Source organism: Saccopteryx bilineata, chromosome 3, assembly GCF_036850765.1.
Source record: "Saccopteryx bilineata isolate mSacBil1 chromosome 3, mSacBil1_pri_phased_curated, whole genome shotgun sequence".
NCBI lineage: Eukaryota > Metazoa > Chordata > Mammalia > Chiroptera > Emballonuridae > Saccopteryx > Saccopteryx bilineata.
The window spans coordinates 278821341-278839569 of record NC_089492.1 but is presented as its reverse complement, the minus strand read 5'-3'; the positions used below and the strand labels follow the sequence as shown (position 1 = coordinate 278839569).

Below are 18229 nucleotides of genomic sequence, written 5' to 3'. Positions count from 1 at the left end.
AGGGGTGGAGAAGCAGATGGGCGCTTCTCCTTGTGTGCCCTGGCCAGGAATCGAACCCGGGACTCCTGCACGCCAGGCCGACCGACGCTCTACCACTGAGCCAACCGGCCAGGGCCTAAAACTGACCTATTTAAATAATCAAAGGTCTCCAGGCCTGCCAGACCAGGTGGTGGCGCAGTGGATAGAGTGTCGGACTGGGATGTGGAAGACCCAGGTTCGAGACCCTGAGGTCACCAGCTTGAGCACGGGCTCCTCTGGTTTGAGCAAGGCTCACCAGCTTGGACCCAAGGTTGCTGGCTCGAGCAAGGGGTCACTTGGTCTGCTGTAGCCCCCCAGTCAAAGCACATATGAGAAAGCAATCAATGAACAACTAAGGAGCCACAACAAAGAATTGATGTTTCTCATCTCCCTTCCTGTCTGTCCCTATCTGTCCTTCTCTCTGACACTGTCTCTGCTACACACAAAAAAAGTCACCAGGCCTGCAGTGGCTCAGTGTATAGAGTGTCAGCCTGAAACGTTGAGGTCACTGGTTTGAAACCCTCAGGCTTGCTCAGTCAAGGCTCATATGAGAAGCAACTATGACTTGATGCTTCCTGCTTCTCCTCCTCTTTCTAAAATCAATACATAAAATGAGAATATATTGTAATAAAGATGGTAGAGCATAATTTATTTATTTAGCAAGAAAGAGACAGGAAAAAAGAGACTTGTAATTGCAGCACTTTAGATGTTCACTGATTGCTTCTCATACGTGCCTTGACTGAGGGGCTCCTGCTGAGCCAGTGACCCCTTGCTCAAACCAACGACCTTGGGCTCAAGCCAGTGACCATGGGATCACATCAATGATCTCATGCACAAGCTGGAGACCCAGCGCTCAAGCTGGTGACCCCACACTCAAGCTGGTAAGCCTGCATTCAAGCCAGCGACCTTGGGGTTTCCAAACCTGGTACCTCGGCACCCCAGGTTGACACTCTAATGTGCCACCACCCATCAGATGAGCTTAATTTCTTTCTTTTTTTTTTTCGAGCTAAATTTCTTTAAAAAAGAAAACTCAGTGCTACAAGGGATATGGTTTATCAATCTCTTATGGCTACTTTTTTGTCAAGTAGTTCCTTAGCTAAGAGCTCCAATTCTGGTTCTTTTAGTGTCAGCTCTGCAGAACTGAGTTACCATCTATCCTACCATGAAAAGGCAAAAGCAACTCCACACACTGGGAAATAGCAGATCCTCAGGGATGAGTTTAATGGCATTTTTCTAATTAAGAATAGTTTTTCTCTTCTCTTGTGGACAAAATGCACTTTTGTTTAAAGAGAAATAATATGATTTTTCAGCTTCTACAATTGAGCAACTTTAACTATATTCCTCAGTTTTAAAAAGTTCTCTTAGCTGGCTAAATACAGCAGTTCATGAATACGTCTGGCTTCACCGCTTCTGATATATTAGGATGGCAAGAGGACCTGCCGCCAGGCAATAATTTCATCAGTTCTCTACATAAGAGGATGGCAAACCTAGACGAGGGCTGACAAAATCTTGTGAAAGAGAAACGATGGAAAAGTTTTCAAATGTCTTAACATATTACTTAGCTCGTTTTCATTACTCTTCCTGTTAATTATACCCAAGAGATGGAACTGAAACACACATCTGGCTTTCTAAGACTTACACTGGACCAGCCTTCCTTCAGTTAAGTGCATGTGGTTGGTTAGAATCGGGGTCTGTGTGGAATGCTTTTGCCACATTACCATCAGAAGTTCTCTGTTTTTCTGCAATGTATCCCTTCTCTCTTATTTTGTATGTTAAGAAGCCAACAATCTCTTCCAGCACTTTTGGAGATGCATTTGTGAAAGGTAGTTTGTAGGTGGTTTAAGAGATTATGAAACACTGTAACTGAGCTTACTAGGCCACTACGGGAAAGTACTGAAGCCACTGATCCATGCTAGGAATTGCTGGGATATCTTGGGTTTGCCGTCTTCCTTTCTGTAACAGGAAAGTAAAAATGATGTGTTCTGCTCCTTTAGAATGCCTGGAAGGGAAAAAACCAAACATTTCTTATCTTGGTGTAAGTTAGGCGAACATCTTCGACAATCGGCTTTTTTACTGGAAGAGTGCAAGGCCATTTTGTCCCCTCCCTTTACATGATGCTGAAAGCCAGGAGGGAATGTTGGATTTGGAAGGGACCTTAGATAATCTAAACTTCTCACCCTATGCTGGAGCACCTAATATACAATGACTGTTCAAGACATCTTTTTTAAAAGCAACATCATAAAGCAGAGAAAACCAACCAAAATCCTACTGTTGGTTCAAGAAGAGAATTCTTAGCACAGGTACTTAATACTCATACTACTGAAATTATTACCTTCAAATAGCATAACAGAAGTTAAAATTACTTTCTGGAATTAGGTCTCATGATGTATTTTTTTTTTCTAGTCCATGGACATATCTGAACATTCAGCATGAAAAACTGGAATCTATGATCTTGAAAACAAGAACCTTAACAAAATATAAAATGATGTTTCAGCCTGGCCAGACAGCTCGGTTGGTTAGAGGATTGTTCTGCTACTCAAAGGTTGCTGGTTCGATCCCCAGTCAGGACATATACAGGAACAGATCAATGTTTCTGTCTCTCCCTTCCCCCAAAATCAATCAATAAATTAAAAAAAAAAAAAAAAGATTTTTGGGCTGGCTTTACCTGTGCTTCCTTCAAGTCAAGTTGGCTTGTTAAAAAAATAATTTTTTAAGCTGCCTATTCATTAAATAATCAAGTTCAATAATCCTAAAAAATCATTTACCATCCATTTAAGAATTAAAAAGCACTTAAACTAGTGCTTGTATTTAAAAAGGAAATGGATGGCGGCTACTAGAGTAGAAAAGATTCAAAGTGAGGGTAACACAGCTCCTTCTGAGAATATGCTATAAGCCTTAAAATATAAGCTACAGTTCAGCAGCTTTTAAAATTTCATGTTTATTCATATTTTTCAAAATATATGTACATAAAAAAAGGAAGATTTACAACAGGAAAGATTGCCTTACATGCAACACAAATTCCAATAAATTCATGATGGGATTACACATAATTATGAATTTAATTCAAGCCAGTCTTCTCAGTCCATTTCCCAGCCACACTTTAGGCTGCAGATGAAATCCCAGGAGACAATGCAAGTGGAATGAATGAAACAAACATTTTTTGCTTCTGGCGGTACTCAAGAGGGCCAGAAGATGTACACCAAAAAGTTTAAGACAATTAAAATGTCAAGTGCCACAGGGAGGATAAATGATAACCAGAAATCAATGTTCCTCAAGTAGAAAGCAGTACTATTTAACACAACGTCACGATACCAAAACAGATACAAATCAGAGGTTAGGTAGTTGGGGCTTCATTTCTTTTTTTTTTTTTAATATCTCAAAAAGGAAGTCACTTGCTTGGTCTTGAAAGGCTTGTGGAAAGGAGGGGAATAGAACCCACCAATAAAAATCTGGAATCTAGTTTATTTTTGCAAATTGTTATGTTTTCCACTTAACATTTCTACATTAGCAACGATGTAACTCTCCAACATTTCCTTATTAAAAGGCAAACCAGAAATGAGAATTCATGCTCCAAATATTATAAAATACATTTAAACATCTGACCAAGATTTTAAATGTTTTGATTTTTGCTAACACAGGTGACATCAGAAATCACAAATTCAGTATGTTCTTATATTCCACTTCAGTCAAAACCCAAGTGGTGGAGAGAACTTGTGCTTGCTGTTAAGGGATGCAGTGCCCTGGGCCAGTGAGACACGTGGAGGCGATCAATGTGAAAGTGGCCCAAAGGAGTCGTGCATCCTCACAGCCGAAGGAGAGCATAATGCTTTTGGCTTATTCCCTAAGCTAAGACGTTACAGTTAGAGAACAAGGATTAGTGGAGTGGTTTCATAAATAAGATGAATTATTACGGCTGTCGCTGGAGTCTCCAGGCAGAAGGCGTTACAATTCCATCAGTGCTATGCTGCCTCCTCTTTACTTCCAGCACCTGACCAGGATTCTATTCTCAATGCTTTCTACAAATATAAAAATCTTTGCCACTATTTAGGTAAAACTGGAAGGGACTTAAAAGAAGTCAAGGCTGATCATTTAAAAAAAGAAAAAGAAAAAAAAGATGGTTGGGTGGAGGGAGGAAGAAGGACAAGCATAGATTATACAGCTCAGAAAGCCCAGAACTGTTGGAGGAATTAAAATGACTGAGGGAAGGGGCGGGACCACAGACAGTGCCGAAAGCTAACAAATACCTAAATTGGTTTATTTATATTCCCTCCTCACAAGTTCAGAGGAGAGGGGAAAAATATAATTTTAAAAGCATCAAAACTAAACCAAATGCACACTGACCTTAGAAAATAAGAGTTTAAATTTTATCACGATACCCTCTCTTCCCTATAAAATTTACTTTTTTGCTCTGAAAGATTTCTTCATGGAAGATTTGCCCTTGGCAGGCACCTTCCCCTCCTTCCTCACACTGGCTGCAGGCTTCTTTGCAGGGCCACCACTCGGTTTCTTGATGACTGAGGGTGACGGTCTGGCTTTCTTGGCAGGAGTTTTGGCCTTAGGAGAGGCTTTCTTGGGGAGAGGCCTCGCTTTCCCTCGCTGAGCAGCTGGGACTTTAGGTACAGGCCTGGACCCTCTCTGCTTCATGGGTGCAGCCTTCCCTGATGACTTAGCTGGGGTTTTCTTCTGCAACCTGTGAACCAAAAGAGCAGAGGCCATCATCTAGCACCTGAGATTCACTTTGTCAGGGTGACCACATACTTTACTGAGAAAGAACTAGACTACATAGAAGTTACTTATATTAAGAACAGAAATGTATTTTACTATTCTTTTAACTAAAATCTTTACTAAAATGGTATAAAATCAACCAATTTTTTGTTTTTCCTAAGTAAAACAGGAAACTTGTTTTATTTATTTTTTTGTAAGAAAGAGGGGGAGAGAGAGAGGGAGGGAGGTAGAGAGGGAGGAAGACAGGAAGGGAGATGAGAAGCATCAACTCATAGTTGGGTCACTTAGTTGTTCACTGATTACTTCTCGTAAGTGCCTTGACTGCGGGAACTAGCAGAGCCAGTAACCCCTTATTCAAGCCAGTGACCTTGGGCTGAAGCCAGCACTCAAGCTGGTGCACCTATCCTCAAGCTAGATGAGCCTACTCAAGCCGGTAACTTTGGGGTTTCAAACCCGGGACCTCAGCATCCCAGGTCAACACCCTATCCACTGTGCCACCACCGGTCAGGCCTGACTTAGTAGGGTTTTCCTATGTCCACACCTCTTAGGTGGAGGCTCTTCATCCTCAGAGTCTTCTTCTGATGAGTCATCTTCATCCTCATCCTCATCCTCATCCTCATCCTCATCTTGAGAATCATCTGGCTCTTTCTTTGGAAACAGAACTCCTGGGCTATGAAAAAAAAAAAAAAAGATTAGGTAAAAGAGATGTCTCATATAAGACAAGGAACATAATGCAAACCTAGATGCATCTTCTCTGAATATTCCTCATTTCCTCTAAGCTTCCCAAGACATGTCAAGTCAGGTTTACAAATATCAGGTTACAATTTAACCTATTTTGAACACACAAAGTTATGACAAATCTATAAAAGTCCCAGACTATATTCATGCTTTTCTTCCTTCCATTTAATAAAATTGATTCTTAATAATTTATTTATAACATTTTGTGTATGACTTTAAGAATTAAAAGTTTAATTTTTATAAATTTCAAATAATATGCATTCAACCAGTAACACTTATTATGCCTGTATACAAAGAACAAGAAAGCTACACTACTCCTGCTAAGAAGGGCTTCAGTGGTACTTGTCACGACACCTTACTAGAAATGGAAGTATAAGAAGGATATAGCATGGGCACATAGAACAATGCTTGGTCCCTAAGAGGTGCTCAATACATTTTTTGGTTCAATGAATAAGTAAGGTATTCGTAGAAGATAAGTTTTCTATTATGTCCCTTTAATAATCTTCCTGTCATTATCAGTTACATATTAAATATGAAATAAACATCAAAATGACTGGCCAAGGACCTGAAAAATTCAATACTTGATTTCAGGAACATCTGGCTAACAATGAGCTCCAGCAGGATAGCCAAAATTCCTCTGTTCTTAATGAAAACCTTTTGCTCTAAAACAACATTGCTTTATGCAGTCTTTATTTTCAAGTATATCCACTTCAGTGTAATAGTAATAAGGGTCAAATGAGTGAAACCACCAAGCCTGGAATCTAGAATCAGATTTTAAATTTATAACGATCAACACTGGTTATTATGGGTTAGTTTTGTTTACCTGGGATAGTAGGGAAAACAGAGCTGGAAGGTGCCACTGAACCCTTTACCAGAGATCTGTTCCATCCACCCATTCTTTTCGCATTTCTGCAGGGTTTTCTTCAGCAAATGCACTGGAAAAAAAAAAAAAAGAATTTGAAAATGCAGAAAGTTATTCATATTTTATAATTCTCTCAACCACAATCAATTTAATATCCTGTCATATACAGTAATTGACATGTTCCTAGTGAATCATTTGTGGTCAAAGGGATTAACTCTAATTCACTAAACAATTTTTAAGGCCTATAAATTTGGCAAGAGTTAATGGCAAAAGATCTTAAGAAACCACTGAGTCAAATTCCTCATTTCACAGAAAGAAAAGAGTGGTTAGTGACTTACCCACAGTTGCATATATATAGTTAATAGTTGACCTAAGACTAAGTCTTGGCCCTGGCCTGCTGCTCAGTGGTAGAGCATCGGCCCGGCATGTGGATGTTCCAGGTTCGAATCCTGATAAGGGCACACAGGAAAAGTGACCATCTGCTTCTCCATCCTTTCCCTTCCCCCTTCTATCTTTCCCTCCTGCAGCCATGGCTCGACTAGTGTCAGCACCTGGGCCCTGGGTGCTGAGGATGGTTCTCTGGAGCCTCTGCCTTAGGTGCTAAAAGTAGCTTGGTTATGAGCATGGCCCCAGGGTTGCTGGGTGGATCTCAGTCAGGGTGCAAGAGGGAGACTGTCCAGATCCCCTTGTCTCACTTGGATAAGAAGAAAAAAAACCCCCACAAAACTAAATTTCTTATTACTTCCATTCAATTAAACATCTATTGAGTACCTTGGAGAATAATCATGTAGGGGACTATCCATAAAGATAAACAGAACCAATTTCTCATGAATCAACAGAGTACCAGAATACCACAGCTCCTAAAGGCTTCACTAATTCTCACCTTTTGTACAAAGACACGTCAGCCCTGAATGATTGGTTTAGTGCATCAAGTGTCATCCTGGCACACTCAAGTCATAGGTTTGATCCTCAGTCAGTGCACATATGAGAAGCAATCAAAGAGCACCTAACTAAATGGAACAACAGGGTGGAACAGCAAGTTCATGCTTCTCCCTGCCTACCTTTCTCTCAAATTGGTGGAGAAATTTTAAAAATTCACACACATCAAAAACATATTTTATAGCAATTCAGTGTTCAAAAAACAGCAGCAACATCACTGAAACTGAAAAGGTTAATAACCAATTTCATCTTCTAACATTTGTCCAAAAGAGAAAATCGTGCAACAGTCTATAAGGGTCAATTGCACAATTAAATAGAGTCTACATCTTAAGCAAGGAAGGAAAGTTTATAAAAAACACTAGTTTTCAAAGTTCACAAGAAGAAAACAATCAGAAGCATCCTTCATAATGTTAATGCACATTATTTTGCATATATGTTACAAGTCGGTATTAAGACTTGAAAATTGGCCCTGGCCGGTTGGCTCAGTGGTAGAGCGTCGGACTGGCGTGCAGAAGTCCCGGGTTCGATTCCCGGCCAGGGCACACAGGAGAGGCGCCCATCTGCTTCTCCACCCCTCCCCCTCTCCTTCCTCTCTGTCTCTCTCTTCCCCTCCTGCAGCCAAGGCTCCATTGGAGCAAAGATGGCCCGGGCGGGCGCTGGGGATGGCTCCTTGGCCTCTGCCATAGGCGCTGGAGTGGCTCTGGTCACAACAGAGCGACGCCCCTGAGGGGCAGAGCATTGCTCCCTGGTGGGCAGAGCGTCGCCCCCTGGTGGGCGTGCCGGGTGGATCCCGGTCGGGCGCATGCGGGAGTCTGTCTGACTGTCTCTCCCCATTTCCAGCTTCGGAAAAATACAAAAAAAAAAAAAAGACTTGAAAATTACCTTTTTAAAATAATTTATTCTGGTTTATATTTTCTGTTACTTCCATACTTTTACTTTTCATTGAGTTGAGAGAGAAAGGGAGGGAGGGAGGGAGGGACATTAATTTGTTGTTCCACTTAGCATAGATTCACTGGTTGATTCTCGTTATATGCCCTCACTGGGCATCGAACCTGCAACCTCGGTGTATTGGGATGATGCTCTAACCAATTGAGCTACCCTGCCAGGGCTTAACTTCCATATTCTGTACCCTATACTAGTAGTTCACTGAGAAAATCCACAATCTCACTAATCTGTATGTGATACTGCTGCTAAGAAAGGCTCCTAGAGTCAAAGCACCACCTGACAGGGTATATATAAGGTCTACCAGACAGTTCTGTCTGTTTCTATCACAAGTTTCGACACATAAGCACGTTTATTTGGCGCATGTGTGCCTCTCTATTTTTATCACTTAATGTATACATACTGACGTAGCAAATTAACTAAAACAAAATTGATTCATGTTAGTCTTATGAGTGAAGCAATAGTGTACCCATGACTACTGATAAAGTTCATTTACGCCACTGTATTGTATACGAATTTCAACAAGGAAGAAATGCTACAGAAGCATGTAGAAATTTATTGAAAGTGTTTGGTGAAGGTACAGTTTCTGATAAGACATACAGAAGATGGTTCGAAAAATTCGAAACAGGTGATTTCGACCTTTCTGATAAGCCACGTTCTGGGCGACCATCTTTGATAGATGACGATGTTGTTAAGACCATGTTGGAGCAAGATCCTTTTCTGACAACATCGGAGATCGCAGAAAGGCTTAATTCAGCTCAGCAAACCATTTCGGACCATATTCAGAAGATAGGATTGGTGTGGATATATATTATTTCATAAAGTTTATTGATGGTAAGAAAAATTTATATTTTGTTTTATTCCAAAAACAGACAGAACTTTCCAGTAGACCTTTATAATTTACCAAAAAAGTATTTTTTTGTTATGGGGCTTGCATCAATTTGAAATAACCTAAATAGTGCCTGACCTATGGTGGCACAGTGGATAAAGTGTCGACTTGAAACTCTGAGGTTGCCAGTTCAAAACCCTGGGCTTGCCTGGTCAAGGCACATACAAGAAGCAACTGTAAGTTGATGTTTCCTGCTCCTCTCCCCAACCCCACCTTTCTCTCTCTCTCTCTTCTCTATCTAAAAAAAATCGATAAATAAAATCTTAAAAAAGAAAAAAGAAAAGATATAACCTAAGTATTTTAAAATACTGGTTTGGTTTCAAGGTGAAATTAGATGTTTTGGCATACATTCAAAAGTAAGCAAGAAGAGAGTATACTTGAGAGGTATACTAAGAGTATACTAGGGATTTAAATTACAATAAAAATATCAAAAATATTTACAGCAAAATAAAATCAAATTCTGATCTTTAGCAGACATTGTAAATTAAGGATAAGCCTTGATTATATCTTTTTCTTCTTGTAAATAAATTAAATTTGTAAAGTTGTTGTTCCCTTGTGGTTTTCAACCAGCAGTTAATGCTTTGTCATTAGTAGTGTATCTAATAATTTTTCACACGTGCCCCAACCCTGGTAAAACACACTCCACTTCGAGTCTTACTTTGGTAGTTAGAATTGGTCCCTGGGTGGTTCTCCAGGACGTACTTCTTCAGAGCAGTGGTGGAGCAGGTCTTCGGCTCATTCATGGCAGCAATGGCAGACAAGATTGCATATTCCATCGGGCTTCCACCAAGCAGGGGTTTCTCCCCTGATTTCTTCAGCTGTTTTCCAAGGAGGAAGAGAAAAGCATCAAGACAACACTCCCAAAGCAGGTCAAGATAAGACTCCTCTGCACCAGGTGGGTCGGAGTTCCTGCATTAGCACAGATATGTTTTACAATAAATTGTCAGGTTAGGGACTTTCTCATCTTACTTATCAGGTATTCAATCTAATTGAGGAGTCCCAACTCTCCTATGAATACTTCCTCCTTCTATCTATCTCATCTTCCAACCTGAAATAGCAATGGCTAACCTAACCCAAAGAGAAGGACATCTCCACCCCAATACGCAGGTTAACTTGTTAGGCCACAATAAGTTAGGATGTTTTTATTTGAGAATGCTTTAGTTTTCTGAATCTAAAAAATGGAGTAGTTACTACAATAAATAGCCTTTTTAATCCTATAGGAAAATAGCAAAAGAAAAGTTTAATATTTAGAATATCATACAATAAAAAAATTATATAGGATAGTTCAAGGACAAAAGGTTAGGGAAAGAAGGTGAGCAGCAATAAGGAAAAATTTGGGGTAAAAGGACAAACTTGGGTATGGTTCACAACAGTGTTCTTAAAGAGTGGTCCACATAACCCATGGGGTTTCTGAGATCCTTTCAAAGAATATGCAAGGTCAAATCTATTTTCATGATAATACTAAACCATGATTTGCCTTTTTCACTGTGGTTAACACTTGCAGATGATGGAATAGTAAATAGGTAAAACACTGCTACCTCACCACAAATCAAGGTAGAGGCACAAACACTGCACAGTAGTTTACTTCCCTTTGAACTTGAAGGAACAACTAAACAGTTATTCAAACCTAGGTGTCTGGTAGATTTTCTTGACAATAAAGTAAACCTGTCACTTCAAGGAAAACAATAGCATGTGTTGCCAATGACAAGATTAAACACTTTAAGAGAAAATTTAAATGAGGAAAACTTGTATCTACCACCGCAAGCTTGATAACTTCTTAATACAGTTCTGATGAGATCAGTGATATTAATGAATGTGATTTTGTTACTGATGAAACGTTTTAAAAATCTGCATAATTTGCCTGACCTGTGGTGGTGCAGTGGATAAAGCGTCGACCTGGAAATGCTGAGGTCGCCGGTTCGAAACCCTGGGCTTGCCTGGTCAAGGCACATATGGGAGTTGATGCTTCCAGCTCCTCCCCACCTTCTCTCTCTCTGTCTCTCCTCTCTCTCTCCCTCCCCTCTCTAAAATGAATAAATAAAAAAACCACAAAAAAACAAACAAACAAAAATCTGCATAATTCAGTGAGCCATTATTTTCCAAATGACCATGTCACAAAATTTATGCATGGTAAAAAGATCCACTCAAAGTTCAAGACCAAAGGATTTTTAGGTAACAGGAGACAAGAACTTCACTAATACCATTTCAATACTTGAAATGGTAATAGATCACATTAACAGAATAAGGAACAAAAACCACATGATCATCTCAAGAAATAGAAAAGTATTTGAAAAATGCGAGAGCTATTCAAAATAAACTAGTAATAGAAGGGAGCCTTCTCAACCTAGTAATAGGCATATATGAAAACCCTACAGCTAACCCAGTGGTGGAAGGTGAAAGACTGACTAGAAGACGAAGATGTCTGCTCTCATCATTGTATTGGAGCTTCTATACCGTGCAATCAGGAAAGAAAAAGAAAAAAGACATCCAGTTTGGAAAGGAAGAAGTAAAATGGTTTTTATCTGCAGATGAAATAATCCTGTATAGGTAGGAAAATCCTAAGGAATCTTGCAAGGGTCCTAAGGAACCCACAAAAAAACTACTAGAAGTAGTAAATGGGTTCAGCAAGGCTGCAAGATATAAAATCAATAGGTAAATTAACTGTATTTCTATAGACTACCAATGAACAATTTGAAAATCAAAGTAAGAAAATTCCATTCACAATAGCATAGAAATAGGAAAAAATTTAACAAAAAGAAATATAAGACTTGTACACTGAAAACTACAAAATATTGCTGAGAAGTTAAAAATCTAAATAAATAAAGAGACAGTTAATGTTTGTGGATTGGAAAATGCTGTAGTGATTCTCCTCAAATTGATATATAGATTCATGGCAATCTCTACCAAAATGCCAGGTGGTTTTTCTGTAAAAACTGACAAGTGGATCCTAAAATTCACATGGAAATACACAGGACCCAGATTAATCAAAATAAATTTAGGGGGAAAAAAAGAGGATTTATATTTCCTAACTGACAAACTTAACTACAAAGCTGCAGTCACCAAGACAACGTGATTCTGGCATAAGGACTCACATATAAACCAATGGAACAGAAATGAGAGAGTCCAGAAACAAATCCTTACATTTATGGTCAATTGATTTTTGATAAAGTTCCTCAAGCAATTCAATGAGGAAAGGATAGTATTTTTAATAATTGGATATCCACACACAAAAACATGAATTTTTACCTTTACCTCACACTATAAACAATTCAAAACTGATTACAGATAGCATGGCCTGTGGTGGCACAGTAGATAGTGTGTCAACCTGGAACACTGAGGTTGCAGGTTCAAAACCATTGGCTTGCCCGATCAAGGCACACATGATAAGCAATCAATGAACTAAAGTGAAGCAACTATGAGGTGATACTTCTTGTTCCACCCACCTCTCTCTCCTCTCTTTATTGGTAAAACCAATAAATAAAACTTAAAACAAAAAACTGATCACAAACCTAAATGTAAGCACTGAAACTATAAAACTCTTATTAAATCTTTGTGACCTTAAGTTAGGCAATGACATTAGATACAACACCAACAGCACAATTTAAAAACATGATGAACTGGACTTCATAAAAATTCAACACTTCTCTGCTTCAAAAGGTACTATTAAGAAAGTGAAAGCACAGGCCATAGACAAGGAGAAAATATCTGCAAATCATCTCTAGTGAGGAACTTGTATCTAGTTCTATAACTCTTCTAATTCAGTAAGACAAATAACTCAATTTTAAAAATAGGCCAAGGATATGAATAGACATTAAGCACACAAAACATGGTCAACATTAGCAGTCACCAGGAAAATGACAACCAAAACCACAAGATACCATGTTGTAACCACTAGTATGGCTATTTTAAGAGACAATAATAATCAGTGTTGGTAAAGATAATGGGGAAGCTCCTTAAACACAGCTGCTGAGACTATAAAATGATGCAGTCACACTGGCGGTTTCTTAAAACATAAATTTACTAAATTTTGGTCCAGCAAGTCCACAATCCTAGTTACATACCCAAGTAAAATAAAAACATGTAGCCACACAAATATTTGGATGTTAAATTAATATAAATAGTTAATATTAATCATAATAGCTAAAAAGTAGAAGTAACCCAAAAGTTCAACTCATGAGTGAATAAAAAAATATGTTAGAGCCATATGATGGAATACTATTTGGCAATAAAGAAGAGTAAAAGTACTGATTCATGCTGCAACATGGATAAAACTAAAAAATTGTATGCCAAGTGAAAAAAGCCAGTCACAAAAGACCACATATTGTGTGATTATAACTATATGAAATGTGTAGAAAAGGCAAATCTATAAAGTACATTAGTAGGTTAATTGAGGATGGGAATGGACACAAGGGATCTCTTTTTGGGTGATGCAAATGTTCTAAAAGGAGTGCAGTGATGGTTGTAAAACTGTATGAATTTACTAAGAATGATTTAACTTATAAACTTTTATTTTTAGATTTTATTTATTCAATTTTAGAGAGAAAGGAAAGAGAGAGAGAGGGAGGGAGGGAAGGAGGGAGAGGGGGAGAGGAGGGTGAGAAGGAGAGAGGAAGAGAGAGAGAGAAAGGGAGAGAGGGGGGGGCGGGGAGAGAGAGAGAGAGAGAGAGAGAGAGAGAGAGAGAGAGAGAGAGATATGGATGAGGAGGAACAGGAAGCATCAACTCCCATATATGCCTTGACCAGGCAGCCTAGGGGTCCTAACCAGAGACCTCAGTGTTCCAGGTCAATGCTTTATCCACTGAGCCACCACAGGTCAGGCGATTAACTTCTAAACTTAAAGTGAGTACGTCTTATTGTGTGTACATCATACCTCATAAAGCTATTAAAAAAAACTATCATTTGGGGGCAAAGGGGGTATAAATAGGGACACGAAAGTGGGGAGTGAGGGTGTTATATTCAGTGGGACACTTGAATCCATGTAAACACAATAGATTAAAATAAAAATTAAGGCCTGACCTGTGGTGGCGCAGTGGATAAAGCGTCGACCTGGAAATGCTGAGGTCGCCGGTTCAAAACCCTGGGCTTGCCTGGTCAAGGCACATATGGGAGTTGATGCTTCCAGCTCCTCCCCCCGTCTCTCTCTCTCTGTCTCTCTCTGTCTCTCTCTCCCTCTCTCTCTCCTCTCTAAAATGAATAAATTAAAAAAATAAAATGCTCTGGAAATTAAAAAAAAAAAAAAATTAAAAAAAAAATTTAAAATAAAAATTAAAAAGAAAGTACTATCATTTGTTGAGTTTGGGTATAGTATCAAAGAATAATATCCACAACTATTTGAAAATTATCTTAAAATACAGTACTCCCTCCTTTAAAAACTATGTTTCTGTGAGTTGGATATTCTTCATAGATGTAACCCAAAATATACTGAAAACAAATACCGGCTATCTTCTATTATGCTAGATGTTGGGGACTTTTGCAAAAATGTAATCAACAGCGCCCCTCTTTTAATATGATTTAGAAAAATATATAGTTCTTTTTCATGAAAATGTTAACATGTAATGGTTTATTTAAAAAAATTTCAAGTGTTTAAAATCTTCAGTTTAAGTTTCTAACATGATTAATATTAATAGGTATAATGCACATAAACAAAAGATCTAGGGGTCCTCAAACCAAAATTTTTGAGATCCCTTTCACTACAACCAAGTCTTTTTGGCCTCTAACCTGGAATGTTCCAGAAGCACCTTTACCAGTTATTTGTTCTAACTGGCCTCTCTCTACTGCTCTCTGCAGAGCATTCTTCAACAGCTGAGGCCTGCAGAGGAAACAAAAAATAGTGATACATACGTCAATATAGAAAAGATTTGAAGAAATAGATCCAAGGGTTATTCCCTAAAATAAAAGTTTTGATTTCTATTACATTTATATTCTAGTAGTTTGTTAAAATGGACTTTAAAGTAATAAATTACTGGTACCCTTAACAAGTAGCATTCTTTTTTTTTCCAAGCAAAGACATTATCTGTACATACAAACATACAGACCAGTTTCCAAAATGTCAGGGCACTCTAAAACCTATCGTTTATCATCATCAGACCACAGCAGCAACCAAACTGTGTAACCAAGCAGAGAATGGGTAAAGTTCCGTCCAACACTAGAATTCTCTGAGGCAAAACTTGTAGATGGTTTTTAAAATGTATATATATATATACACATTAACAAAAAACTGAGTCACTTTTTATAAACCAGTATCTAAAAGTAAGCCTAATAAAATAAAATTTCCTGAGAATAAAAATAGGTTGTTTTTAACACAGTATGTTTAAAGAAGCTTATCATTTAAAACAAACAAAAAACAAGCAAGCAAGCAAAGTCATCAACACTAAATAGTAGGCAAAATGAAACAGAGTTATCATTAAACACATAAGAACAAATTAAAAAAACAAATAGGAACAAAGTGTTGAAGCAAGAGCTGTCTGTCAAGGGGCAGTGGTCTGAATGGTGGCTGGGGAACCTCAGGTGCAGGAAGAAAACAAGTTGATTTAGGGCTTAAAGGGTCTGGTATGGATCAAGACAGTCAAATGGAAAGGTAAATATCCAGGCCAACAACAGGACATCTGAAGAGAGCCCTTATCATAGTCCAAATGTTTGGGGATGTGCTTTGCCACACCTCTCAAGAATGACCAGAATAGCACTCAATTAGCAGAACATCATGCAACTTCATTTGAAACTGTTTTGCTACTGGTTAGCCTTTCCTCAGCATGGCAAGCCCGCTTAGGGGCAGAATAATGAGAGCCAAACTTTTGTCATTTGAGGCACTTCACTGAGCTTTGATAGTTTTCTTTGGAGAAGAATTCTGAATCTTTTATAACCACTAAGCATTACAGGCTGAGTTGATATCAGTTACTAATTACATCATTTGTATCCTTGGGGAAGAAAAGTAGGAGGGAACCCCTTTGTTCTAATAGAATGTTATAGAGTAGAAACTATATGCTATTAAATCTTTTTTTTTAAATTATTTTCTTTTTTTTTAAATACTTTTTTTTATTTTTTATTTATTCATTTTAGAGAGGAGAGGGAGAGACAGAGAGAGAGAGAGAGAGAGAGAGAGAGAGAGAGAGAGAGAGAAGAGACAGAGAGAAGGGGGTCCTCTGGAAGCATCAACTCCCATATGTGCCTTGCCCAGGCAAGCCCAGGGTTTCGAACCGGCGACCTCGGCATTTCCAGGTCAATGCTTTATCCACTGTGCCACCACAGGTCAGGCTATGCTATTAAATCTTGTACACATTGAGATGCCAAATTAACCTCCCAATAAAAACAATGAAATATTCCTAAGCCAGTGCTGTTCCATTCAGGACAAATATGATTTATGCATTTCCCAAAACACACATGCATACTCTTTTAAATCATTCATCCCACAAACATTTACTAAGTATTTATAATGATTATGCAGGAATAAAGACATAGATCTGGTTACTAAGCTCAAGTAATTTAGAAAATGATGAATACACAGTAATTATGGTAGAGTGATATGGGTCAGGGATGAAGTATGTGCCGAGAGCTTTGGGAACATAAATGAGGGAGTAATTTAACTGTTAAAACAATTTTTATATTTCTTACTATAAAAGTTAGATTGCTTAAAGGCTGGTTTCTAACGGGGGTCATCAACAACACAGCTGAAATAAAACAATGAAACCCCGACTCTTTTATCAAATTAAATAATGGGTCTGAAAAAAATCTTCCTAACCAAGATTCAAATGCTCTAAGAATGAGTGTAAGTTAAATCAGTTCCCTTAACATTTCTGTTTTCTCAGCAATACCAACAATTGATTATATCAGCATATACCTTGTCCCAGGCAAGAGTTCCACCACTCATTCTTTTTTTTTATTTTTTATTTTTCTGAAGCTGGAAAAGGGGAGAGAGAGTCAGACAGACTCCCGTATGCGCCCAACCGGGATCCACCCGGCACGCCCACCAGGGGCCACGCTCTGCCCACCAGGGGGCGATGCTCTGCCCCTCCGGGGTGTCGCTCTGCTGCGACCAGAGCCACTCTAGCGCCTGGGGCAGCGGCCAAGGAGCCATCCCCAGCGCCTGGGCCATCTTTGCTCCATTGGAGCCTTGGCTGCGGGAGGGGAAGAGAGAGACAGAGAGGAAGGGGGGGGGGTGGAGAAGCAAATGGCCGCTTCTCCTATGTGCCCTGGCCGGGAATCGAACCCGGGTCCCCCGCACGCCAGGCCAACGCTCTACTGTTGAGCCAACCGGCCAGGGCCTACCACTCATTCTTATCTTCAGGTAAAACCGTATTTAGCAATTGCTTCAAAGTTTCTCATATTGGCCCTCCATAATCATCGCCATACTTTAAAATAAGCCTCCACGCCCTCCCTTTTGGGCACTGTGCTGCTGTTTTCATAGAGCACTCCACTATGAGGTCAATAAACCTACAAAGACCCCCTTTATTATGTTACTCAACAGAACAGGTGTCAGGTCTAAACGCCCCTATCCAGCTTCAAAGCCTTCTATGACATGGTCTGACTTATTAGTCTAGATCAGCGGTTCTCAACCTGTGGGTTGCGACCCCGGCGGGGGTCGAACGACCAAAACACAGGGGTCACCTAATATGTATTTCCCGATGGTTTTAGGTGACCCCTGTGTTTTGGTACCCCTGTGTTTTGGTCGTTCGACCCCCGCCAGGGTTGCGACCCACAGGTTGAGAGCCGCTGGTCTAGATCTAGTCAGACCCAGGCTTCTTTCAGTTCCCAAAAAAGAATGCCAACTCCTGCTTCTGAGATTTTCTTTTCCATTACATTTTTATTTTATTAACTTTAGCAAGAGGAGAGAAAGATGGGAACATCAATCTGTTCCTGTATGTGACCTGACTGGGCATCGAACTGGCAACCTCGGCACTTGGGGACAATGCTCTAACCAGACAAATTATCTGGCCAGGGCTGAAATTTTACATTGAAGGTCCTTTCCCGTCCTCTTCTCACAAAGGTTCTTCCCCCTGCCTCTCTATCCCTTCTAAATTCTACACGTTCTTCTAGATTTAATTAAGGCTCATCTCTTTAATTTACTGTTAAGTCCCAGGCACAGCTCTTTCCTGAAAAATTCTCTAGTCTGTACCACACCA

General features: G+C 39.3%; 1 protein-coding gene across 3 annotated transcripts in view; it reads right to left on the bottom strand.

The window, feature by feature from the left end:
• Nucleotides 1-2936: 2936 nt before the first annotated feature.
• The window catches only part of HP1BP3 (heterochromatin protein 1 binding protein 3), a 36852-nt gene continuing 21559 nt past the window's right edge, over nt 2937-18229 (bottom strand). For all 3 annotated transcript variants that reach the window (XM_066270201.1, XM_066270203.1, XM_066270202.1), the window contains 5 exons: nt 14832-14922; nt 9772-9931; nt 6305-6416; nt 5285-5413; nt 2937-4708 (listed from right to left, as the gene is read on the bottom strand). In XM_066270201.1, the coding sequence (XP_066126298.1) occupies nt 4414-4708; nt 5285-5413; nt 6305-6416; nt 9772-9931; nt 14832-14922 (787 nt within the window). In that variant the 3' untranslated portion in view covers nt 2937-4413. The remainder of the gene's footprint in view (nt 4709-5284; nt 5414-6304; nt 6417-9771; nt 9932-14831; nt 14923-18229) is intronic.